The following is a 26,997-nucleotide window of genomic DNA, read 5'->3' as shown; positions in this document are numbered from 1 at the left end:
GAAGTATTATACTTTTATTTTATTTTTATTAAATATGGAAGATGCCCAATATGAAGAGGGGGCAAAATTTCAAAGTATAATACCGTTTAGCTACCAGGCAAAACCGTCGGGAGGTCGGGAGGAAAGCCTCCTTCTTTCCTGTGAAAATTACCTAATATTTCCGAGATCTTTTTGGAAACTTCCGCAACTTCGCAACTTGTACATTCAAGTTAAAAGTTTACTTCGGAAACTTACAGAATGTACAATGTTGTTTTTGTGCTCGATAGTTTGTATGGCATATCTACAGGATGGTTTTGTGATGAAAACAAACAGTACGGTTTGATTCCGGTTTATTTAAATATTTGCAGAGTCCTTCCATTGGGCGGCCGGCGCGTCGCTGCCGCAACGTCGAGGCTGCGACCCGTCGGCGGACGCGCGCCGGGCCATCGACAGAGTCAACATATACAAGTCATATTGCGAAACAAGGAGAGACGATGGCCGCGGCGCCCGCCCGTATTATTTATAATAACAAGTATCTAACATCATACTTATAATTAACCTAATAATACTTAGAGTTAATGTTAACATACCATGCGTTGGTCACTTCTTGCTTATATAAATAATGTTCATGTATATTTCAGACCGAGCGAAGCGAGATTCTAGTCTTGGTATATGTTTCGAATATTTGTTAGAAAGTATCTTAAAATTTAAGATACTTTAAATACATTAAATAAAATATTTAATATTTTTTCATCGAAGGCGCATTACAAAGTTTGCGGCATACATATTGCGATTTTACCTACTACATCTAGTCATTCATAATAGTTTTAGAAAATCCAGTTAGTTAAAAACCACAGTAAACATGCAGTTCAACAGTAAGACAACAGCAACCAACCATGGACCCACCCCTTTAACCCCCAACCCCCGCCGCAGCCGCCGGGAGCGCCCAGCCTTCGCCCCCGCACGAGCGCTCACTTACTCTTAAATACAACTACTTCCATTCTAACTGTAAAACTGTTAAATTAATAACAGTTCGTCTCGTGTGCACCAACATGTAAGTATGTGCACCACGGGTGTCAAGTTGACGTCTCGGAATTTTTAAATTAAAATGCAGCACGAGTAACATATTAAATAGAACGTTATAATTATTGTTAATATATTTATATGACCTTTTGGTGAACGTCTACAATTTTACATGACTACATTTTTAATGCCACATACAAATGTAGAAACTTGTAGTATTTAGTTTATATAATAGTTATAATCGGTATAAAGATTACTTCACATTTTATACTTTTTTTTAACTTGAGAAAGCGAGCGGTTTGCAACACCAGGGATTGGGTTTTGAAAAGGTTATTATCTAATATTAACTATCCTAGCGCAGATCACTCCAGGAGCCACCAGTCGCATGATTCCGCCACCATCTGACTGATTTACCCACGTAACATCTTGGGTCAACTTCCACTCATGAGCCACCAAGCTTGTAAAATGCACGATGGTGCACTGTAATTACTTAAGGTAAAGTTTGAGTTGTCCGGCATGCCACTAGTAACCCCAAAGTGTATGATGTATGTTGTATGGGCTCATTTGATGCGTTCAGTTGTGTGAGAGAGTGCGATGATTCGTTCTGACATGTAAGAGTCAGCCAGCCGAATGGTGGCGTGAGGTGCGGGGAGCGGGGTCGGCAGGGGGATTAGTCTTCTACGCCTTCGTCGGAGCCTCTCCTGTGGATAGAAAAATGTTTAAAGATAAAGATAAATATCGTTTATATTAGGCAAATTATAATTTATTTATGAATATTAAAAATAAATACTATGAAAATGATCACTTCACTTATTTTAGTTTAATCGATCATTCCGATACAGTTTTACTATTCTATTGGTGTTTGTCGCTACAATATACGATTGTCAGTTTTACGGCCTTGGAATGGACCTGCTATTTGCCTCAGTTCGGATCTTACGTAAAAATTAGATGCAAATTCCAATCCCTCGAGGAGGGGAGTTCATTTGAAGATTAGGTTATTTAGCTGCTAGCGCATGTTAGAAAGAGTAGTAACGTTCGGATGGCTACTGAAACAGCGTTGCAGTTGTAACTTATAACGTTACTACTTACTGCAATGATGTCTATTTCTTTCTACGCCGGGCTCCGATACGATCGGTATACCTCGTGTCTAGAGACGGCGCGCGCTCGCAACGGTACAGCTGCGGGACCCCGGTGTACTCGCAGAGCAGCGGAGACGTGTGTCGTGCCCGGACCTACGATGTCCGGCTCCAAACATACCTCGAGTCTAGAGGCAGCACGCGCTCGCAGCGGTACAGCTATGGGACCCCCGTGTAGTCGCAGAGGAGACGTGTATCGTGTCCGGACCTACGATGGCCGTCTCCGAACATACCTCGTGTCTAGAGGCGGCGCCCGCTCGCAGCGGTACAGCTGCGGGACCCCCGTGTACTCGCAGAGCAGCGGACGCACGTGTGTCGTGCCTGGCCCTACGTTGTCCGGCTCCGACCGCTTGCCGTAGCGGCTGCCCATGAAGAACCTGGCACACAAGTGAGATCAGTTATGTCTGGCGCGTATATATGTAAATATATTTGAGATTCTTACAATGATCCCTTTCATTTGATATATAACGAACACGATATAGTTAGCAAAACTTATTTTTTCATTTTCTCATTCACCCCTCATAAGTGGCTCATATGTTTAAAATTTATTTATTGACGTCACATGTGGTCTTTGAGTCACAGACTTAAGACAGACATGTTGTGTACCAAACACTTAATTAGTCCATTTGTTTCCGAACAAATAGGCAGTGACGCCTGTGACGGAGGAGTGATTTTATAAGGGTTCCGTTTTTTTTTTTCATTTTGAGGTACGGAACCCTAATAAGTCATAAGTGTCATAACTAAACAAAAAAGATTAAACATAAACATGTCAATTTTAATATTGACTACCATCTTTTCTAGGTTAGGTAATTTAAGACGGTAAGAATAACAGGTGTTTAACTCATTTACAATTTGTATTCAGCAGAAACGTCTGCAAATGAGACATGAATACTTAGAAATGATTCGATACTCTCGCTACGGGCCTCCCTGAGGTGGATATGGTAGTTAATATTCGCTGTCTTCCAGTAAGTCTCGGTAGCTTAGTTGGCCGAGCGATTGGCTGGTATCCCAGAATCTTGAATTCGAGTCTCGCCCAATGTAGTGGTGTGACGTATCATTGATGTTGTAAAGATAATTAATAATATGTTTAAAATTGCTTCGTGATATTATTACGCCCTCCAACTCCGCACACTTCACCGAGAGAGTGAGTTTGTCCCATTCTTCCTTTATTTCTAAGTATTTGCTGTATTTACCTATCATTTCTCGGGGCGAGGAGACGCGGCGTGCCGGTCGAGCCCGGGGAGCGGCCGTAGCGTGATCACAGCACGAAGGCGAGGGGGAACACTCGCTGAAGAAGAGTGTTACAGTTAATTATTTACCTATCATTTCTCGGGGCGAGGAGACGCGGCGCGCCGGCCGGGCTCGGGGAGCGGCCGTAGCGTGGTCACAGCACGAAGGGGAAGGAGGATACTCGCTGAAGAAGTGTTACACTTAATATTTACCTATCATTTCTCGGGGCGAGGAGACGCGGCGCGCCGGCCGGGCTCGGGGAGCGGCCGTAGCGTGGTCACAGCACGAAGGGGAGGGAGGATACTCGCTGAGGAAGTGTTACACTTAATATTTACCTATCATTTCTCGGGGCGAGGAGACGCGGCGCGCCGACCGGGGTCGGGGAGCGGCCGTAGCGTGGTCACAGCACGAAGGGGAGGGAGGATACTCGCTGAGGAAGTGTTACACTTAATATTTACCTATCATTTCTCGGGGCGAGGAGACGCGGCGCGCCGGCCGGGCTCGAGGAGCGGCCGTAGCGTGATCACAGCACGAAGGGGAGGGAGGATACTCGCTGAAGAAGTGTTACACTTAATATTTACCTATCATTTCTCGGGGCGAGGAGACGCGGCGCGCCGGCCGGGGTCGGGGAGCGGCCGTAGCGTGGTCACAGCACGAAGGGGAGGGAGGATACTCGCTGAAGAAGTGTTACACTTAATATTTACCTATCATTTCTCGGGCGAGGAGACGCGGCGCGCCGGCCGGGCTCGGGGAGCGGCCGTAGCGTGATCACAGCACGAAGGGGAGGGAGGATACTCGCTGAAGAAGTGTTACACTTAATATTTACCTATCATTTCTCGGGGCGAGGAGACGCGGCGCGCCGGCCGGGGTCGGGGAGCGGCCGTAGCGTGGTCACAGCACGAAGTGGAGGGAGGATACTCGCTGAAGAAGTGTTACACTTAATATTTACCTATCATTTCTCGGGGCGAGGAGACGCGGCGCGCCGGCCGGGCTCGGGGAGCGGCCGTAGCGTGATCACAGCACGAAGGGGAGGGAGGATACTCGCTGAAGAAGTGTTACACTTAATATTTACCTATCATTTCTCGGGGCGAGGAGACGCGGCGCGCCGGCCGGGCTCGGGGAGCGGCCGTAGCGTGGTCACAGCACGAAGGGGAGGGAGGATACTCGCTGAAGAAGTGTTACACTTAATATTTACCTATCATTTCTCGGGGCGAGGAGACGCGGCGCGCCGGCCGGGGTCGGGGAGCGGCCGTAGCGTGGTCACAGCACGAAGGGGAGGGAGGATACTCGCTGAAGAAGTGTTACACTTAATATTTACCTATCATTTCTCGGGGCGAGGAGACGCGGCGCGCCGGCCGGGCTCGGGGAGCGGCCGTAGCGTGATCACAGCACGAAGGGGAGGGAGGATACTCGCTGAAGAAGTGTTACACTTAATATTTACCTATCATTTCTCGGGCCAGGAGACGCGGCGCGCCGGCCGGGCTCGGGGAGCGGCCGTAGCGTGGTCACAGCACGAAGGGGAGGGAGGATACTCGCTGAAGAAGTGTTACACTTAATATTTACCTATCATTTCTCGGGGCGAGGAGACGCGGCGCGCCGGCCGGGCTCGGGGAGCGGCCGTAGCGTGATCACAGCACGAAGGGGAGGGAGGATACTCGCTGAAGAAGTGTTACACTTAATATTTACCTATCATTTCTCGGGGCGAGGAGACGCGGCGCGCCGGCCGGGCTCGGGGAGCGGCCGTAGCGTGATCACAGCACGAAGGGGAGGGAGGATACTCGCTGAAGAAGTGTTACACTTAATATTTACCTATCATTTCTCGGGGCGAGGAGACGCGGCGCGCCGGCCGGGGTCGGGGAGCGGCCGTAGCGTGGTCACAGCACGAAGGGGAGGGAGGATACTCGCTGAAGAAGTGTTACACTTAATATTTACCTATCATTTCTCGGGGCGAGGAGACGCGGCGCGCCGGCCGGGCTCGGGGAGCGGCCGTAGCGTGATCACAGCACGAAGGGGAGGGAGGATACTCGCTGAAGAAGTGTTACACTTAATATTTACCTATCATTTCTCGGGGCGAGGAGACGCGGCGCGCCGGCCGGGGTCGGGGAGCGGCCGTAGCGTGGTCACAGCACGAAGGGGAGGGAGGATACTCGCTGAAGAAGTGTTACACTTAATATTTACCTATCATTTCTCGGGACGAGGAGACGCGGCGCGCCGGCCGGGGTCGGGGAGCGGCCGTAGCGTGGTCACAGCACGAAGGGGAGGGAGGATACTCGCTGAAGAAGTGTTACACTTAATATTTACCTATCATTTCTCGGGGCGAGGAGACGCGGCGCGCCGGCCGGGCCCGGTGAGCGGCCATAGCGTGATCCAAGGACGAACGGGAGGGGAGACACTGCAACAACATAATTCAAATAACCTTTTGGCAAAAAGCTTTTATCGCTGACTGTATTTTCTTTCTACGGGCAACTAATATTTATCGAGGCAATTCTAACAATCCCAAACAAAATTACCTAGTTTGTTTTATCACAAAGTTTCCATGGCAACCTTTTGTCACCATCATCAGATCAGCTCGATGTCATCACAATATTTAATTATAATCAGCTTTACATATGTATGCAAAATTTCAGCTCAATCGGAAATCGAGAAGTGGGTCATATTTAGCTTCCAAGATTTGTTGACCCACACTAACATACTAACAGAGAAAGTTAATTAAAAGCTTGTAAAAAGATTAAAAACGAAATTATTTAATTATTAAAATAAAACTAACTAAAAATTCTATGTAGAAATAGTATATACCTACTTATGTACAGGATTAGGATTGCGTCGCTAGACTCTTACATTACGTATCACGAGAATTGTAGTACAGAAAGTCATTTATATACATTCTGCGAGCTCAGCACGACATGATCACAATCAGAATATCATTTATTTGCCTATTGTGTGTACTACATAAATGTCCCTATGGCAGGTGAGGCATGTAGGCGTTAGTCAGCTAACTTATGTCCTAATGGATCTGTGTTTGCTGAGTTCTATTTATTCGTAAGTTTAATACAAACCGATTACGTGTTATGTTTTTGTGTGCTTACAACGACATGATGGTCACTCACGACGTGTCGGTCACTCGTTACAACTAATAATATTGCAGTGACTTACTCTCGGCGCGTTTTTCTTCAGCGACCGCGCAGGCGCAGAGCGCGGCGGCGGCGCACCACACCCACCACGACATGATGGGCACTCACGACAACCTTCAACAGACAACAGAAGTAACTTTATCACTCACTCAACTATTTAAAGTAAAAGGAATTAAGTACTGATAAAAATTAATTAGGTTAAAAAAGTCATTAGAGATGTCTCTTACACGGTTCTGTTTGGTCAATAGAGATGAACCTTTAATTAAGTGATTTGATTAATTTAGTTATGTCATTTGAAATGACATTTATTAAACCCTGTTAAAAAAAGTTGTGATTATGACACATGATTCCATTAATTAAGTTATTTGATTAATTTGTAGTTGTTGAATAATAAAATATTGTCATTGTTTAGTCGTATACCTTATGCTCGTCCTAATTATTGGACTTATATTCAAATTGAAGCTCATTGATCCAGCAGCAGTTGTTGACAGCAGCATACTGAGGTTAATGTTCTCTACACGCATGTAATTGTACTGTATGTAAGGTTATTTTTCTCTTATTAATGTTATATTATTATTTCAAATAGTAGAAAAGTTATAACAATAGTAATGTTATTGTAATGAACTTGTATATTAATAATTAGTACAAACGAGGGGACTCGTTTCGGGCAGGATGACCGACTGTAACAACTCGCCTACCTTCTATTCCAATAAATTATTATTGTTCCTCTCTATAGCTATATAGGTCAGTATTGAAGGTACATTTAACTCAGGAAGGACCAGTTGGGAGTGCTACCTGAACTTGTAAAATGCGCGATGATTCAGCTCGGAATGGACAGTTCGTGTCTAAATTTAGATTTGTACAGTTGACTTCGTATAACATTACAATATCTGGGAGACCGAGCTTTGCTCGGAAAATGTATTGAAACTCAAAAATGCGCGTCTTCCCAGAGATAAGACCTAGCTAGATCGATTTTTCGCCCCTGAAAACCCCCATATAGCAAATTTCACCGAAATCGTTAGAGCCGCTTCCGAGATCCCCGAAATATATATATACAAGAATTGCTCGTTTAAAGGTATAAGATTTCAAAACCCCCAACACACAAAAGAAATGAATGAACTAATTTTGATAAAACATGTCTAAGAACCACCGCTAGAAACCACGTCCAAATCGGTTCACTCGTTTAAGAGATAAAGATGCCAGACAGACACACACACATAGGACATAGCGGTTAAACTTATTCTCGTAACGCACCTTCACTTTTCTTTTGGGTTAACAGAAGCTTTTTTGTGTGACTGTAGATCTTAATATTGATTTCATATTAAGCGAGCAATAAAATGTATCTCTTTAAGGTACTTTATGTGTTTAGTTACCGGCAGTACATTTTAGTGAAACACATGAAAAGTTAAATAGAGCAGCTATTGAAATATTAGGTAAAATATCTCTGTACGCATACTTTCATAACTATTTTTCATTTCCCAAGTTCCCTAATATTAAAATATCAAATGAAGCCACATATTATATACTATACGACAGAATCAGATGTCCCTGTCCCCAGAGGGCAAAATATTAATTGGCATATGTTATAACTGTTATAAGTCGGGAGACGAAATTAAGCCTGAAAGTCTTCGCTCGCTCGGAGCGTATTCACAGACGGTAAACATGATACAAATCATAACGAGACTCGTCTATTCTAACTAGCGTTGTTTTAGGGTTTTGCGTCGAATAACGAGCCTATAGAGGAAAAATGGCGATGTCATAGTCAATATCTATATATTATTACTAATAATGGTCGCCTTTCTCCCATTAGGGACGGTGCATTGGGGTAAATTTGAAAATGAGGTATGTAGGCGATGGACCAACGTCTGTGCTGCGCGCGTGCTGCCAGCCTGGCCGGTAGGGATTAAAGTGAGGTATGTAGGCGACGGACCAAGCTCTGCTGCGCGCATGCTGCCAGCCTGGCCGGTAGGGATGAAAGTGAGGTACGTAGGCGACGGACCAACCTCTGTGCTGCGCGCGTGCTGCCAGCCTGGCCGGTAGGGATGTAAGTGAGATATGTAGGCGACGGACCAACCTCTGCTGCGCGCATGCTGCCAGCCTGGCCGGTAGGCATGAAAGTGAGGTACGTAGGCGACGGACCAACCTCTGTGCTGCGCGCGTGCTGCCAGCCTGGCCGGTAGGGATGAAAGTGAGGTATGTAGGCGACGGACCAACCTCTGTGCTGCGCGCTGCTCGCGTGCTGCCAGCTTGGCCGGTACGGATGAAAGTGAGGTATGTAGGCGACGGACCAACCTCTGCTGCGCGCGTGCTGCCAGCCTGGCCGGCACATGAAAGTGAGGTATGTAGGCAACGGACCAACCTCTGCTGCGCGCGTGCTGCTAGCCAGGCCGGTACGGATTAAAGTGAGGTATGTAGGCGACGGACCAACCTCTGTGCTGCGCGCGTGCTGCCAGCCTGGCCGGTACGGATGAAAGTGAGGTATGTAGGCGACGGACCAACCTCTGCTGCGCGCGTGCTGCCAGCCTAGCCGGCACGGATGAAAGTGAGGTATGTAGGCGACGGACCAACCTCTGCTGCGCGCGTGCTGCTAGCCAGGCCGGTACGGATTAAAGTGAGGTATGTAGGCGACGGACCAACCTCTGTGCTGCGCGCGTGCTGCCAGCCTGGCCGGTACGGATGCTGCTGTCAGCGCGCGACTTTTGCTTATGTGTGCAAATTTATCTTGTCAATTAGCAACAAATATTTCGTTTCCACACCTTTCGTAAATTATATGTGTAAATAGCTTTTCCTTGTTAATATATCCCGTGCTTTTCCCGTATCTATATAAATGTGGTAGTATTATAAACTACTGTACAGCGAAAGTTTGCAATGTTTTTATTTATCGACTTTATCGTAGCGGCCCCATCAGCCTACAGGGTAATTTTTAAAACCACTTGTATTTACTAAATCCAGAAGCACTTCATACTTTCGCAACACTTACGCTACTGCAACGCTTCGTCACAGTACTCAGAAAATGCTTCTAGTTTATACTAAAAATTAGTTTAAATTCGATTGCTTTTAGTTTAGTAGATATTAGCGATTTTCACAGTTTGATATCTCGCTTTCGCTTACCCCACAGCACCACCATTTTAGGGGTAAAATTTAACGTAGGTACTATTGAAATCAAATAAGTTATCCAATCCATCATATTTGACGTTTCTGAATAAGCTCGATATCATTAACATATCGGTATATAATTCGCATCAGAAGTTGACGATCGTTAAAACAAACATTATGGGAAAGAGGACGAACTCTGAGGGTGGTTGCTGAAAGTCGATCATCTTGTTCACGTGATTCTGTGACGAAAAAAATACTGCAAATGAAATAAACGCATTTGTATTATTTCATTCATTTTTAGGATTTCATAGTCACCTAGAATAGAAGTCCTTATACATAGTTTCGCCATGTCCGTCCGTCTGTCCGAGGCTTCGCTGCTCCGTGATCGTTGGTGCTAAAAAGCTGCAATTTGGCAAGGATCATGCATTGCGACGGAAGGGTAAAATAAAAAGTATAAAAAATGTTTAGAGTACCTCCCATACAAAACCTTTTTTTTAGTTATTTGCTTTGGCCCAACAGTTTGGGGTATCATTGGATATGTCGTTTAAAATGAATAAGGGTCTCCAAAAACCATTTTTATAATGAAACAAAAGCTTAATAAATACTGTCAATGAAAACTACAGCGAACATGATCGGTCCAATTGCAATCGGTTTTAAGTTATTGCAAAAATTCTCTTCTTAGTAAAAAGACGTACAAAGCGCTGCTGCAAAGGTACTCCCTTATGCTTGTAATACTTAGTAATAGCCCCCGTTTGACCTATTTGGACAGAATGGTAACTATGAAGCCCTACACTGATCGTGGCCCGACATGCTCTTGGCCGATTTTAGTAGGTAATTTGTCTATCTTAGGTTCTCAGGTATACATAGTAAGGTACAGGCAGGACGTAGGTTACTCTAACTAGAGTTGTGTTAGATAGTCTACATCTAAGCATCCGTTGGTCCGGATGATACAGCAAGTGTGAATCTTTCATTATAAAGGTCATATTTACATAGAAATTTGACATCATTGATGACATTGCCACACTTCGCCATTAGGTCTTGCAGAGTTAGCTTGGTCGGATTAGAAACTCTTTTTCACATCTGACAGTTCGTTTCATGGTTATTGATTGGCCAATTTACAACCCACTTCTGCCCAATAGAATGCTGCCTATTTAGTATTATAATACTTTAGGCTTGTCTTGTGGGAACTAGACGACGGTAATCGATCCATCATCATTACCGGAATTCGAACCCGGGAATTTCTGATTTGTATACTCTGTATCTGTAGATGTTTAAATAAAATTAAACAAAACTACCCTCAAATGGCCCCTTAAGCCAGTTGAGGGTAGATGAAATCATTAAGTACATGATCAAATAATGTAGGTTAAAGTCAGGTCGTTCAGTCAGTAACAGATCCAGGCTGTTTGTATTTGATTGGTTACCCAAAAAAATTACAATTTGTTTGTTTACTTTTATTTAAATATCTAAAGATACAGAGTATATAGACAGGGTCAGTCACTACCGACTAGGCTAGAAGGCCGCTAAATAACAAATAAATACTGTTATTATATCCAAGTACTTTTTGGTAAACCACAGACAATTCATTCATACTACTCGTATTTCAGACTCTCAATGGATTGCCAAGCCGACACATTATCATTCTTTCTCTTAAAGTGTCTAAAGGTCTTCCGTCTTATAACCCATTGAAAGTAAAAAGTGAAGCGGCCGGAAACGGTTGTGTTGTCGGCGTCCGGAAGCGATCATTACCGGCGGGCCGGGAAGCACGACATTACCTTTATTTGTGGGAATTGTGGGCCGGAACCAAGGGAAATGCGCGACAATTGACTTGGTACACTTCAGGTACTCGGTACAAATGCTTGTTAATCATGCTAGTTCTTTAGGTTCAACATCGCTTTTCGTCCATTTTATTTAAAGTTGTATGCTATTTTTTTTCCAGATTTGGAAATTTTATGTTCGCGAGCTTTAAAAGGAGAAAAACAATACATTTTTCGTTTCTTCTATTCCGTTACCTTCATACAAAGTCTATGAAATGGTGATGGAACGGAAACAAAAATAATGACATCGTTCAAAACAAGTTTAGTGTACAACTTAAAATAGGTACTTTCTAGTGAACTTCCACGGACACGACACGTGTGTCGCCGCGACGCGATAAGGCACCTTTTAAGAGACTGCACTTACTTATAATAAAGGCGACCGATTTCACTTCGTTCTTAGAGCGTTTTCACCTTGTCCGATCGGATATCGAATTTAGGACCGATATCCGACACCCAATATCGAATGTAGGACCGATATACGACACCCGATATCGGATCGGACTATGTGAAAACGCTCTTATTTTTATCTAAATAATGCAATAATATTAACTGACATTTGTTTTGTTACGGAAAGTTAGTGGCCAGGTTTACATAGTTCGATTATTTCAAATTTAATTTAATAAAAAAATTAACGGGGCCTTATACAAGAAGTAGGTCATTTTCTATGATTTATACCTAACCTAACGATTAACATAGACACCAACTTTCGTAAATTTGGTCACACTATAAAATAAAATAAAAAAATATAAGGAGGAAGCCGTTGGATTTCAATGATTGTTTGAATTTGGAAATTAATGGTTAAATACGGTATAGAATTGACATAATTATTAAAATGTTATAAGAATATATTTTCATCCGAACACGTATGTTAGTAAGAACATAATTGAAATAAAATTGATCTCTGCCCTTTGCGGCATTACGTACAAAGTCTGTTTACGTATCGTCCCGACCAGTCGCCCGTGGCCCGCGCGGGTCGTGCAATAACAATAACAGGGTCGTGCAGCGCACGGCGCACGGTGCACGGCGCACGGCTCGCTGCGCGCTCATTACACGACCCCTGCCTGCCGCGCCTCATCTCACGCAATCAACGCTATAATGGCTATAAATACAACAATAACAACACTAACTTTAGCCGGGTTACTTGTCTATGAAGGTGTTCGTGGGTTTGAATCCCGGTGAAGAAATGTGCTTGGCTAACGAAATATATTTGTTTCTTTTATTTCTTTCTCTCACGTTAACCTAGGTAATAAGGCACCTTTGTACCAGTAGTAACTACGTTCTATTTTAACAAAGATCCTGTATCAGAATCACGGTAAAGATGAGTTAGTTTGAGATTAAATCCATCGTCCCGGAACATTGCTTGAATTTCTTGTTAAATGAATATAAATAATAATAAATATTCTGTATTGTACACCACATATTGAAAGGAGAATACAAAGAGAACACAAATGACAATTAGGTAACAACAGGCGGTCTTATCGCTATAAAGCGATCTCTTCCAGACAACCTTTGGGTAGCAGGAAGCAATAACTTACAACAATGAACGGGTAGTGCCAATATGAGATCACGTAGATATTAGAACAGTATCACATATCAGATCACGTAGATATTAGAACAGTATCACATATCAGATCACGTAGATATTAGAACAGTATCACATATCAGATCACGTAGATATTAGAACAGTATCACATATCAGATCACGTAGATATTAGAACAGTATCACATATCAGATCACGTAGATATTAGAACAGTATCACATATCACGCATAAAATGCTGTACGCTGTATTATAAGATTGTGTAAGATATTTGTACGCACTTTGTAAGTAAGGCGACGTCCCAGTGTTTCAGCAGAGTTACAATAATTGACAACTCGTTCGTCTCTATTGCTTGAAATGAAGGAGTCAGTTATCGGGACAGTGGCTGCACTGAGACTGTTACGGGCAATGCAAGATGTTAAAACATAATATATGCATTTATATTTATTTCTTGACAAAATTCAAACTCAAATTTACTTAAGTTTTTTTCTAATTCCAATAAAATGATAAAATAGATAAAAAAGCGGTAGTAACCCTTTCTTTACAGAGTAATGGCTCAATGCTGACATTTGATATCCCTATTTGTTTGTTCTTTCATTAAAGAACGGCGCATTCACTCAATATTATGGAAGGACAACTTTCATGGCCTTAATTTTATAATAAATTATTTTTCATTTTACAAAAAAAAATATTATATTAAATATTAAACACTAGTGAAATCAAAGATGAAACCGAACGGTCTACACTTTTATTTGAAAAGTGGGAGATTTTCATTTCAAAGAGCAATTAATTAAACTGTAGTGTAGGCTGTATTCCTCAAGCTGACCAAAAATTGTTCAGCGACTTTTAAAATTTACCTGTGTTTTGATATTATTCTAAGTTAAATAAGTTTTATTATGTTCAAGGCGTGACATGCAACGCCAAACACATTGAAGACAGTGTACCTACATTGAAAATAATATTTAAGTAATTTGAAACTCTAGGTCGATGGGGTCCCAGCGCGCACAAGCTTTTTACAGAAACTGCAAAGCGTCTGGTTGATGTAACTGGTGACCGAAGAGCTGGCGGCTTCCTCGCACAACGTATCAGCATTGCGATACAACCAGGAAATGCCGACAGCATCCTTGGTACAATTCCTCAACGGCCTATTTTAAATTTAAACTACTTGTAGTAATCAACTATGTCGGAACTGCTTATACAAACATTTGTATGAAAAAGAGAAAATCTAAATACTTCATAATTTTTAAAAATGATTAACCAATATAATATGTTCTAATTATTTGCGCGTGTTATTCACGTCGCACCCGGGACCTAGGTCTAGGTATGTTCACTGGTAAAGATTAATTAAAAAGGTTTTCATGTTAGTTAAATTTGGTTGATAAGATTTTACGTAAATTGAATAAGAAATAATGAAAATATTAAAAATGGCGTCGAGATTTTTGTACTTTTTCTGTTGATGAAAGTTACAATTTATTTATTTTTCATTGCATAATATATGCTTAGTATTTATTTAGGTACGTAAAACTTTTAATCACGTTAAACTCGGTTCATTCACTAAAGACATCAACGCGTGCTGCAGACTTCGAGAAATAGGTAAATAACGAAATTTTAGTATTAATTTTTAACTAAAGTAAACACAATCATTATCAATCTTTTTAATTTTTTTTTATTCCTGTTGACTTTCACCCAATGGTGTGGGGTAGCGTTGGATAGGTCTTTCAAAACGGTCGCTAACATTAATTTTTTTAAAGTGAATATTTTCGGAAATAATTACTCCAAAAGAAAAAATATGTGTCCCTATAACTTTTGAACCTTGGGTCCATGAAAAAAATCGTCAAACAAAAGCTTAATAAATACTTTGAATGAAAACTAAAGCGAACATGATCGGTCCAGCCGTTTTTAAGTTATTGCAAAAAATGTTCTCTTCTTAGTAAATAAAATGTAAGTACAAAGCGCTGTGAAGGTACTCCCTTATGCTTGTAATAGCCCCTGTTTAGCCTATTCTGACAAAATGGTAACTACACCTTACACGACACATCTATTTTGACCGCTTTAATATTTTTTAGGATATAAATATAAATTAAAATTTGTGTTCCACATCTTCTATCATTACTTAAGTAGGATATGTTCTGGTACTCACCTGTGGTACGTAGTCCTTTCGAGGTCGCGGTGGTAGGAGCAGTGTGGCGGAGCGCGCCGTGCGCCGTATATATGCGCGCCCTCGGCTAACCGCCCGCCCGCCCTGCCGCCCGCCCACGTGGCCCGATAGTCCGAGCGGTGACTGCCGGCCGAGGAGGCAAACACTCACAATGTGACATAAAAGTGATATCTAAACGATGTCAGTCGCCAGTGCGCTTCGCTCGCGCCAATACATGTACGAACAAATACGAGTGAAATACACGTCCGTCTGACCTCATTAAGATATCATTTTGTTGTCACAATGTAAGTTTGAATTGGCCTCATTAGAACTTTTCAACTTGGTGTCAGTTTTGACATCACTTGCAGTTCATCTCATGGCGCCCTCTTAAATACTAGTCAGCTCTGTGAGCGGTCGAGCGCGAACCCACATCACTCCCACATGGCTCCCCTAATTAAAAAAAAACTGAATGTAGTTATAGTTGTCTTTTCAACGGATGGTGCAATGAGCCGGTTGAAACATCGGAAAGGTAAAAATAGCGATTTATTTAATTATGCAACCCTAAATAATAGGAATACAATGTATGTAGTGGTATACTTACTATTTGATACATATAATGACGGGTGGGGACATTTACCCTTATAATTTATACGTTTTATGTTCTACGCACGTACAAGTGATTCTGTTATGTGTGGCCTTAGGCTGAGAAGCACATTTTAAACTAAAGCAGCAGCCTCAGCCGTATCGTATCGGCGGCTTATCTCATCCCCGGAGGCCTCGTTGGGGCCGGGCATCCTCTCGATCCTGTCGTTTTGTGATTTACATGTGACTAGTGTATAATTAACTCTACTAGATGTTACAAACTAATTAATGTTAAAGTGAAAATATCAATTATTTTTGTACCTGCTTGTTTCTATTTTCAAAGATGTTAAATGTATTGTTATTTGTTTTATTTTTAGCGTATACTAGTATACTACCTAATATAGGGACTAAAATAGTGTATCGGATCAGTGAGCGAGACGGTGTGGGCTCTTTGATAACAATCGATAGCGGAAGGAAGCCAACACCACCGGTAGTTAAAAGTGTAGGTACCTGCTCACCATCCCTTTAAGTTCTGCGTCCTGCCATATTGTTACAGCATAAATATCTAAAATTCGCGTTCAAAAGTATATCTTTTTACAGTTTTAGTTGTTCTATATTAAAAACATCACTATTTGTTAAGCTTTTACAGAATGAAGCGTTATTTGATCCGCTACTTTTGATGCTGACTGTACCTACACTAAATAAAATATAAAAAAATATTTGTGGAAACAAAAGAACGTGGCCGGGTGGCCTAGTGGTAATTAGCCACGTAAGCTGAGGACGCCGGTTCGATTCCGGCCTGGGCCCCGGAGGGCTTGGTGAAATTTCTTCAGTACACCATTTGGTTCAGTTTTTAGAAGGTGAAGTCGTCTATTATTTTGTGTAATGAGTTGGTGTTGAGATGTAAATAACCGTGGAAGACTTTTTGACACATCACCGCCTAAACCTACGCTTTACGAGAATATTCATTTACATACCTAATTATATAATTAGTAATGAGAAAGTCCGGCCACCTACCTAAGCCCACGCACAGGGTCTACTGGTCAAGCGTGGCGTCCTGGCGTCATACCACGCCATACCCGACTGCCAAAGAAAGTTTGTACTATTAAAAAGAGTAACTCCGACGAAAGTTGGTAACCTAACATTGTTATGGCAAACACAACACCCCGATTATAATATAATAATAGTTGCTCATATTTTAAGTTGGTCTTTAAATGGTACGGTGACATTATTAAAAATTATGTACAGCAAGCATGCAAAAATTGCAGTTTTGATATTGTATATGCCGATTTAAAGTGGACTGTTACTATCATGTTCATGTTGTAACACTTAAATGATTTTCATATACCTACATTATACTACATCAATGTTCATATAATGTTAAATCTCACTTAAATGCAAATCTCCGCTTATCGCAAAAAAACTTAACTGGCTCCCTATTCGTGAACGTCGATCCTTGCGTATTCTCTGCACTTTGTTTTCAATTTTATTTGATCCTTCAGCCCCTGATTACCTTCATTCCCATTTCAAATTTGTTACTCCGCGCCCCGGCACCGAGCTCCGAACCTCCCGTAGCCTTCAACTTATTGTCCCTCGACATCGTACAGGTTTCATGTCGAATTCCTTCAACATTCAGGCAATCCGGCTGTGGAATGATCTTCCTCTCTCTATGAGACAAGCCCAGAACAAATTCTCCTTCAAGCGCATGTTGCGCAAGCATCTGTTTGACAAGGGTCAAAGGTCGTCCTCATGATGTTTCACAATGGGTATATATTTATATATGTATGTATGTATATTTATATATCATATTATTTATGTACGTATAATTTTATATAATTTTGTTATATAATTTTTTTGTCATTTTACTCTGTATTCTGAGCCTGCACCAATTAGGATCCTTCGGTTTGGCTCATGGTTGACTGGTAAAGAATGCCTTCTGGCATTAAGTCCGCCATTTGCACTCTTCATGTATTGTAATACATAAAGAGTTCAAATGGCGAATAAATAAAGTTTAAATAAATAAATGAACATTGTTGCCCCACTCACAACATATAAATCCTGGTTTGCTAAAATGCAGTATAAGACACAATCCGCATACCTCTACAACAAAATAGATGTGAAAATTAATATATACGAACAGAGAATATATAATTGTAAACAAACCGTAGTGGAATGGTTGAAGATGCTTAGCTATGAAGACACTGAACTTCTACTTAATCTTGCCCTTAACTAATTGTAAATCTATGCTAAATAAACACACACACACACACGCACACACACACAGAGAGAGAGAGAGAGAGACATGCACACAAATACATACACAATCTCACAATCACTATCACGCACACACAGACGCACCCAACAACAGGTTCCTATTTATAGTATTTATGCCGTAAGGCTATTATTACTACAACTGCTCTGTCGTCGTAATTAGTAATAAGTACTTCTAATTTTTAAGTTATAGATATGATAATTGTTACAAACAACCACTGTTTATTATGGAGGAGCGGGACTTCCTGACACAGGTATATCTTACCTACTAGGAAGACCCAACCTTGTTTGTCATATGTGTACCTAACATTTATGAAATAAATCATCTTCATTTTCATATAGGTATAAACTCTCATAACTGTTGGAGCCAGCGGGGAGCAAAGTATAGGTACAGTTTACGGTACACTTTTGAAAGATACGAGAGCTCTCTAGTTAATTACAAAAAAATATAAAATCAACAAAAGGAATGCATTTTATAAAGCTCGTGGCTTTGAGCTATTTTTTACCTTATTACTGCAATAATTCAAATAATTTTTATCATTAAATATATAATTCCATATAACACTACATTCAGAAAAAAACAACTAAAATAAAAATGAAATATGTTAATAACTAACCTCTCTAGCGCCATCTAGACTCACTGCTAAATCCTATAATAAGTAGTTTGTTTCTCTTCTCTACTTGCCGCGGGCGGCACTGTACGTACGGCCAAGGAGAATTTGAAATAGAGGTGGATTGTCAAAGTTAATTTTATAGCCACAGTAAATTTACTGCCATCTTTCGATACATTATTAAAATTTTTAGAACGCCATTTGAGTCAATTTATTGTGGCTACAAATTTTTCTTCAAATTCCTGTAAATCATGTCAGTAGCGCCATCTGGGCATGGTGCTTGGTAATTGTGTTTTGTTTTTGCATTGGGTATGCAATGCAGAGCGTTGGTCTACTCGCCGCTGGAGGGCGCTGTATATGTTATTGCGAGATTTTGTTTGTGGTTTGAGTGTAAATTTTACGTACTTAGTACCAAGTAAAGTCTGTCCCGAGAAGCTTAAACATCGAAAAATGGCGAGCTTAAGTATTCTGAGCTCTATCCATACACACGGTGACACGGCTCTTAGGAATGACCTCAGGAATTACAAATCGGACGGATTTGTATTAGGGTGATATCAACCGGATCCGGAAACTCTTAAAAAGTATTGGATTCGGCAAGATTAACGGATGCGCCGGACCGGATTGCAATTCCTAATGGCTTTCCTTACGTAATAAAAGATAAATTGTATGGGAGGTATGTTTTTTGCCTTACTTACGCCGACCCGGCTTCCGCTCCGTCCCAAAATTACAAAATCTTGGCTATAACCGCGAAAATAGAAGTTCGTCAAATGCGGGCATTTTTCTATGTCACTCTAATTACGTCTTAGTAAGAGTAAAAGAGAAAGATCCCCGCAATTTGTGAATTTCGGTTTTCGCGGTAGGCCCCCTGGGCCTAAAAAATAACACGTCCGAGTTGACCTTTTTAGACCTGAGTATCAATCAACTCACAAAAATAAATGAGGGAACTTTCTCGGCGTGTGCACGGTTAGAAAGCCTGCTTTTGTACGACAATAGTCGAATAGTATTTGAATCCGGAAGTATTTGGTTCACTGAGCGAACTGGAAATGTTATTCTTACGTGACAAGATAGCATTTATTCCGTGCCAAAAGTTTGCGAAGAACACCAAGCTTGCGAAGAACGCCGCGTCGCCGCAAATTTCTGCGTTGACGCGCCGTGGACTTGTGGCCGGGCCCAAATAAGACGGAACACGACCAGTGTATGTGTACTCCGGCGCGGCGCCGTGTTGCCGCTCCGGCCGGCTGCTGTCCGACCGGGGAGCTTTCATACCTATTTGGAGAGGACTCGGCAATAGAAGGCCAAGTACTCTAACATTGGGGACCGTTTACACCTCCAAATGTAATATATGTGGTCCTGCCGCCGCAGTATCCTCGGCACTCTACAATGCCGAGCGGAGGAGATTGTCAGTCAGTCAGGTCGATACAAACTTTAATATATTTCGTCGTGAACGTAACCTTTTCATATGTAATCTAAGAAAATATTTTCGCACATGCCTTTAGCTTCGTAATATTCTTTGAATTGCTTAAGTTTATTGTAAACCCTTTCTCACAAACAATGCAAATGCAATGCATATTATGCAATGACGAAAATCCGTATAAATACGGTTTTTTGTGCGCTCGTTTATGATTTTTAAAGCTGGTTAAATCTCTACAGCCCTTGTTACATATTTCGCAGACGCACGGTTTCTCACCACTTTCTCGTTTTATCTGTTCTCTCATGGGTTTTCAAATTGCATAAATCTGTGAAAACTTTTACTACATGCTTTGCTTTTTTGCGTTTCCTGAAGTGGTTGTGCTCGGATCCCTTTGTTTGACATAATTATTGAAAGTCATAATGTAATGATAGTCATATTATCATTAGTCATAACTCTGAAACCGTTAACTTTTCAGGAATTTCCTTAGATTATCCTATAGATAGGTTAGGTTAGGTTAGGTTTGTTTTATGGCAATCCTGAAAAGTTACGCGTTTCTGAGAAAAACCAAATTATGACTAACGAAAATGCGGACAAACAATACATTATGACTTAAAACTTTATGGGAAACAATAGAGACCCGGTTGTGCTTCAGACACGTATATCAACAACATATAAATCACGAGCAGACGACTCGCCTGACGGCACGCGATTACCGGCGCCCATTCGTTGCACGTTTGCTACGTGTGGTGTGAGGCTTCTCCCCGGTGTGCGATAAAATCGCGATAACACATAGCGCATTTGCTCAAAAAATAGTTAAATTCAAGGAAAATAAAAATATAGAAGAACAGGGAAGCACAATGTAGAATATTTAGTCTTAATACTTTCTTTTCTTTAAAAGACCAAAGCCTAAACAAATAGAAGTTAAGCGAAAATTATGGCAAATGCTTAATGTTGCCAAGCGCAATCTGACCGAGTTCCTGTTAGCCCGGATAGATGGCGCTGAACACAGAATTGACCAAACTGCAAACTAACAACGCTTTGCAAGCTCATAGTGCTAGATGGCACCAAGGGTACCCAGGCAATTCTCGAACCAATATCGAAATTGAAGTTACGATTTCAACCGTAACAAATTATTCAGATACAATGTGTATTTTTTTGCAAGGCCAAGCCGACTAAGGTGTAAAGTTTGACAATATTTCGACTGTGTAAAGTTTGTGAAGGGCTTGTAGAATTAGAAGCTTGGCTCTACAAGAGAATTGATAACTTTTTGACAGTGCGAGCCTTATTTTTCGTCTTTAAACATTTTACATGAAAATGTTTTTGATGGGATACATACTGCAGGATATGTGACTCATTAAAATCGAAATATTTTTAATGCAATAAAAACATTTGTAATGGTTAAAAATCTTATTGCACATATTGTATACGTTTCTTTCGTACATGTCCTTATTGGAAACTTTATGCATACGAAACATAGTTTTATGATGGGTCTGTCTTTGAGTAATCCCGTTTCGCAGTATGAGAAAGCGTTGGTGAGTTTTCACAAATTTGCAATTTTTTTTAACATACAAATGGCATTATAAGTATTTTTTTAAATAGCGGAACACAGCTATTATTATGTTTTCTCTTGAAAATTACCTCCTGGTAGTTCTCCGATGTATGCCATTCATGGTCCTTTAAGTTTCCTGAACTCCTCCTGAACGCTTTGTTGCAGGTTCGCCAGGAGTAAGGTTCGCATTTTCTGTATTTTTTAAAGATTAATACATGAAATAGTAATGATTGAACTACTAGCGCCATCTAGTTAGTTATTGATGAACTATATAGTAGGTTGACTAGGTTTCACTAATCTTGATTTACACATTTGTTAAGTTTTCATAAAAATCTAGGCAACACAAAACACAAGGTTTCGGAATTTTAAAGCTACAGGAAAGGTAAAAATATCCTTAATGTTTACATTGGTATAGAGAACTACTAACGCCTTCTAGTAGGCTCCATGTGAACTAAACATAGCTTATTGATGTATTTGGGAAAGTACCAGTGAAAGTTCGCGTTACAATATATTTTTTGGTGTGTCCTAAAGAAATAACTAATAAAGGCAAAGGCTACAACTGCACAAGGCGAGAAATCTCGGAAAATATCCCTACAAAACCGGTGTCGAGTAGTTTTGTCAAGAACTACACAAATTACTTAATCAGGTCATAACTACTGTCACAAAGACAGTACAGTACAGATAATAATGTTATAGGTACAGTCCCTTATTATTCATATATAAATCCATAAAATAAAAAAGCCATTTACTCCTTAACATCACTGCATCAGTGAAATGGCCAAGCGGTTTGTTTCACCAATATGATGGCTTTATAGATTTAAAGCTTGTTAAAGGGTTTGGATTAACGGTGTAAAAGTCTTGGTATTAAAAATCTGGTGTTTTTTTTTTTGTGAAAACTATAGCCACATGTTAGCTTTGGCAACTAAAAAGACCTGTGTAAGAGTGACGATCAATATTTATTTATTAATGTTATTGCAAACTTTGTTAGAATTCATCTACTTACCAAGTTTGAACAGTATACACAGTTTGTTAGGGCAGTTTTTGTAAGTATGTGTCTTATCTGCACAATGTGAGCAAGGTTTCACCGCTGACTTGCAGTGGACACGAGTGTGCCCAAACTGCAAGCAGCTGAGGCACTGCTTAAATGGAGATTGCTCCGAGGCTTGCACACGTTGGTGCTCAATGTTGAGCCGGCCGAGTTCCATAATGGCTCTCCATGTGGTGGGTTGGCATCTGAAGACCGCGTTGTACAAATTGTTATTCCTGTTATTTGTTACGAAGGATAATTGCAGCGTTTCCCCTTCGCCGAGGGTAGCCTTCACCGATGGGTTCTGTGAGAGTATAATCTGTGTAAGTTCATCCTTTAAGGTCTCCTTATAGATCCCCTTCAGAATCACCATCGGTGATAGGGTCCTGGCAGGCTCCGCTTTGATTTGTGCTGTGTTGAGTTTGTGCAGTGTTGTGTTTCTTTGGTCTTCAGTGTCAAATTCTAGTCTTATTTTGTTGTTCGTGAGCGGTTTTATTTTTGTTGGGGCAAAGTTTTCATTTTTAAATGTGATTTTAGTACGTAAGGTGCCCATCGCATCAGCAGTTGAATTTGCGTTCTCAATCGTCGCGACAAGCGCGGGATGAGATTTGGGTTTGATAGCAGCAGGTTTTTTAAGTTGTTCACTGTATGTTGGGCGTCTAGATTCAGCGGTGTAGCCCAACTCTACTCCGCTGATGGAGTTTTGGACCAGTTCGCTAAGGGCTCTCTGCTCCTCGCGAATCTGGTTTAGCTGCAACTGGACCGACTCGACAACGTCCCGTGCTCGGTCTTGTAATCCGTCGTCTGGGTCGGTTTGTACACTCATTGATTTGATATTTGCGGGTGGTAGTGCCTCTTTCCTCAGGATGCCATGGATTTCTTTTGTGTAGACTTTAAAAATGGCCATGGCATTCTGAGCGGCGACCTTTATGCAGCGTTTGTTTTCGACGGTGACGCTTTTGTGGGTTTTGGAGGTTTCAATATTCTCAAAGATCTGCTTCATTTCGTGCTCCAGGTCGCCGTTGAACTCCTCGAGGAGATCCATGATAGGGTGATTGTTGGCGTTACGTGCTGGCAACGCTTCCACTGCGTGGTCTCGCTGGGCTGATGTGCTCTGCGGTGTGGAGTATAGATCCTCGAGTCGTACAGCATCGAGGTCAAGTAAATTTAAGTTTTCTGCACTCATTGTGTAGTCAAATTTATTATATTTAAATTAAGGCAAGAATTTTGAGTAGGATCCAAAAGATAAAATTAAAAATACAATGTGAAACAATTTAAAGACTAATTCAACCTTAAATAGAGTTTTATAATCAGAAAAAGCAAAATTGTTGTAAGTTTTAAAACTAAAATGTGTAATTCCGAGTGAACGGGTCGATCGTAAGGATGACCAAGTATATGAAGAGATAGCGCTAAATAAGCACTATAAGTAACAATAATCAAAAGAAAATTAAATGCGACCAGTTTTGAACAATAAATTTTTAGGACGAAATTTTAAATAACAAAATGTGATTTTAGAAAATTTTCCAAGAAGAAGATGTCCAAATGTACCAAATCTGTTAAGAAATATAAAGAAACAATTAAAAGGAAGCGATAGACACCAAAAAGAAGGAGATCGGACAGTTAGGAGAAAAGATATGAATTTTTGAAAGTTAAAGATTTTTGAAGATTGTCAGAAAAAGAGGAAAATGGGAATATCTCCGGAACTAGAAGAGTCCCGGAGGTCGGGATAGGCTCAAAAGATGGGGAAAAATTGCTAGATCATATGTTCCAAAAATAGGGTGAATGCGGGGTAATTGACAGCTACCTTGAGGATAGAAAGGTGGAGGTGAGGTATGGGGGCAGGAGGGCAGAAAGGGGAACGGAAAAGGGCTGTGTTCAGGGATCGATAGGCGGGCCCATACTGTGGAACCTCCTCCTCGACCCACTCTTGAGGCGACTAGAAGAAAGAGGCCACTATGTACAGGCCATATGTCAAAAACCTTGCTCACATTGTGCTGATAAGACTCACACTTACAAAAACTGAAAAAAAAAGTTGTCCAAAAATTCTGAAAAAAATTCTATCTATACATTTGCTTAAATTTCGATATTACTAACGTAATATCTGAATGCCCGAATCTGAAGTCCATTTTGCTCTATCTCTTACCGTTTCCGAGATATAGCGTCCTAAATTTGCGAGATTTCATAAAACATTGCTATTCCTGTTTATGCGGCGTCGATGAATTATTTGTATGGAAATAGTGAAATCCGACTCACACTTGACCCTTTTTTCATAGAAATTCGATTTTACGTAATTATGGGTGAGTTTATAGAGTTTGTATGTTCATATTTGGTACATAGTGACATGGCATTTTTGACACAAAATGACATTTTGACAGTTTTTGACACAAAATGACATTTTGACAGTTTTTGACCCAAAATAACATTTTGACAGTTTTTGACACAAAATGACAATTTGACAGTTTTTGACACAAAATGACATTTTGAAAGTTTTTGACACAAAATGACATTTTGACAGTTTTTGACCCAAAATAACATTTTGACAGTTTTTGACACAAAATGACATTTTGACAGTTTTTAACCCAAAATGTCATTTTGACAGTTATTGACCCAAAATGTCATTTTGACAGTTTTTGACACAAAATGACATTTTGACAGTTTTTGACCCAAAATGTCATTTTGACAGTTTTTGACACAAAATGACATTTTGACAGTTTTAGACACAAAATGACATTTTGACAGTTTTTGACCCAAAATGACATTTTGACAGTTTTTGACCCAAAATGACATTTTGACAGTTTTTGACACAAAATGACATTTTGACAGTTTTTGACACAAAATGACATTTTGACAGTTTTTTTTTTTGACACAAAATGACATTTTGACAGTTTTTGACAAAAATGACATTTTGACAGTTTTTTGACACAAAATGACATTTTGACAATCTGACAATCTGACATTCTGACAGTTCCACAGTTAGGTTAGGTTAGGTTAGGTTACTGACATTTTGACATTTTGACATTTAGGTTAGGTTAGGTTAGGTTAGGTTAGGTTAGGTTAGGTTAGGTTTTTTTTTTTTTTTTTTTTTTTTTTTTTTTTTTTTTTTTTTTTTTTTTTTTTTTTTTCTGTGCTCCTCCAACATTATCGGAGACTTTGGGTTTCCTAGTTTCTCTTTCATTCCAGTTCTCTCTTTTATGCTTCTCGTACTTTTATGCTACATACTTGTTCTTTTTTTCTTTCATCTTCTTTTATACTTTTCTGAGTGGGATTCTCAGCTAGCTTTATATTTATTCATATTTCTAGGTTGACAATAAAATAAAACAGGCATGAGGGGATGCTTTAGGGGTGGGGGGGGTGGATTTCTGGAGGTGGGTATTTTCAGTACTTTTTATTAATGTTTTATTTACTTATGCTAATTACATTTTTAACTTCTTATTTCTATTGTAAGGTTTTACATATTCTTATCTACTATGTACATATTCATTTTCTTTTTATGACAGTTCCCCTATATTTGTCAAAATATGTGACTATCATATTTGCTTGTGCTCTTTATTTATTTCTTTTGCGAACAATATTTATTACCTTTTTGCAGTATGCTATAAACAATTTTCTTTCTGTACCTAACATTATAGTTGCTAGGTTTTGCGGTCTTATTTCAATTTGCATTTCCTGCTCTATGTTAAATCGTTCCCTGGCAAATATTGGACACTCAGTTACCAAGTGCAACACTGTCTCCTCGACTTCTGGGTCGCAGGTACACGATGGGTTATCCTTACACTTGTATTGGTACAAGTATGAGGAGAACCCGCCGTGCCCTGTCATAAGCTGGGTGGTTTCAGCCTCAACCTTCATTTTCTTTACTACCCTGTACGCCACCAGCGCGTCAGGGAAGAACGTTTTTGTCACCGAGGCCGTTTCTCCCGTCACGTACCGTTGGTTCCATTCACTCATGGTCTGTATCCGCAGGTTTCGTTTCACGAAAGATATGGGGCACATACTGTAGTCGGGACTTTTCTTTAACTTCAGAGCAGCCGCTTTCGCCAACTCGTCCGCTCTCTCATTTCCCGGCAGTCCAGCGTGTGCCTTGATCCAAAAGAGGGAGAGATTTTTATTTTGGTCTTTACAGCGCTTTATCATCTCCCTGCTTTCGACTGCCAGGGGATGTCGAGAGTTCGGGTTAACAGTGGCCTGCAATGCCGCCATTGAGTCGCTGAAGATTCCGATTTGGGTAGCAGCAGTAGCCCTTTCTGCTTCTTTTGTTGCGCGATTTAAGGCCAGGAGTTCGGCCTGATATACTGTGCAGTAGCTGGACAGTGCAAGTTTGATGGCTTTGGTCTCGCTGGCGTCCTTCCATATGGATAGCGCCGCGCCTACCTTACCATCAATCCTGCTGCCGTCCGTGTATATCCGCAATTGCAGCTTTTCACAATCTTGGTACTGCTCCTCACCGCATATACGTTCGAA

The 26,997-nt window shown here is 40.8% G+C and overlaps 1 protein-coding gene across 1 annotated transcript; it reads right to left on the bottom strand.

The window, feature by feature from the left end:
• Positions 1-312: 312 nt before the first annotated feature.
• Positions 313-15,141, bottom strand: LOC133532144 (RYamide neuropeptides-like). The gene is made up of 5 exons (XM_061870673.1): positions 15,089-15,141; positions 6,522-6,613; positions 5,670-5,760; positions 2,372-2,515; positions 313-1,703 (listed from the first exon to the last, which is right to left on the bottom strand). Exons 2-5 carry the CDS (start codon positions 6,592-6,594, stop codon positions 1,673-1,675), a joined length of 339 nt encoding a protein of 112 aa, XP_061726657.1. The 5' UTR covers positions 6,595-6,613; positions 15,089-15,141; the 3' UTR covers positions 313-1,672.
• Positions 15,142-26,997: the final 11,856 nt, after the last annotated feature.

This window comes from Cydia pomonella, chromosome 26 (assembly GCF_033807575.1).
Source record: "Cydia pomonella isolate Wapato2018A chromosome 26, ilCydPomo1, whole genome shotgun sequence".
NCBI classification, from domain to species: Eukaryota; Metazoa; Arthropoda; class Insecta; order Lepidoptera; family Tortricidae; genus Cydia; species Cydia pomonella.
This window is presented reverse-complemented; position numbering and strand designations above follow the sequence as displayed.

Bases quoted from the DNA above. Each gene is read 5' to 3' on its own strand.
- LOC133532144 (XM_061870673.1), bottom strand. From the start codon at position 6,594: ATGTCGTGGTGGGTGTGGTGCGCCGCCGCCGCGCTCTGCGCCTGCGCG. The intron at 2,516-5,669 runs GTAAATATTAAG...CTTGTGTGCCAG, and splicing joins CTCGCCCCGAGAAATGATAG to GTTCTTCATGGGCAGCCGCT. The intron at 1,704-2,371 runs GTATGTTCGGAG...TTCTATCCACAG, and splicing joins GCGCCGCCTCTAGACACGAG to GAGAGGCTCCGACGAAGGCG.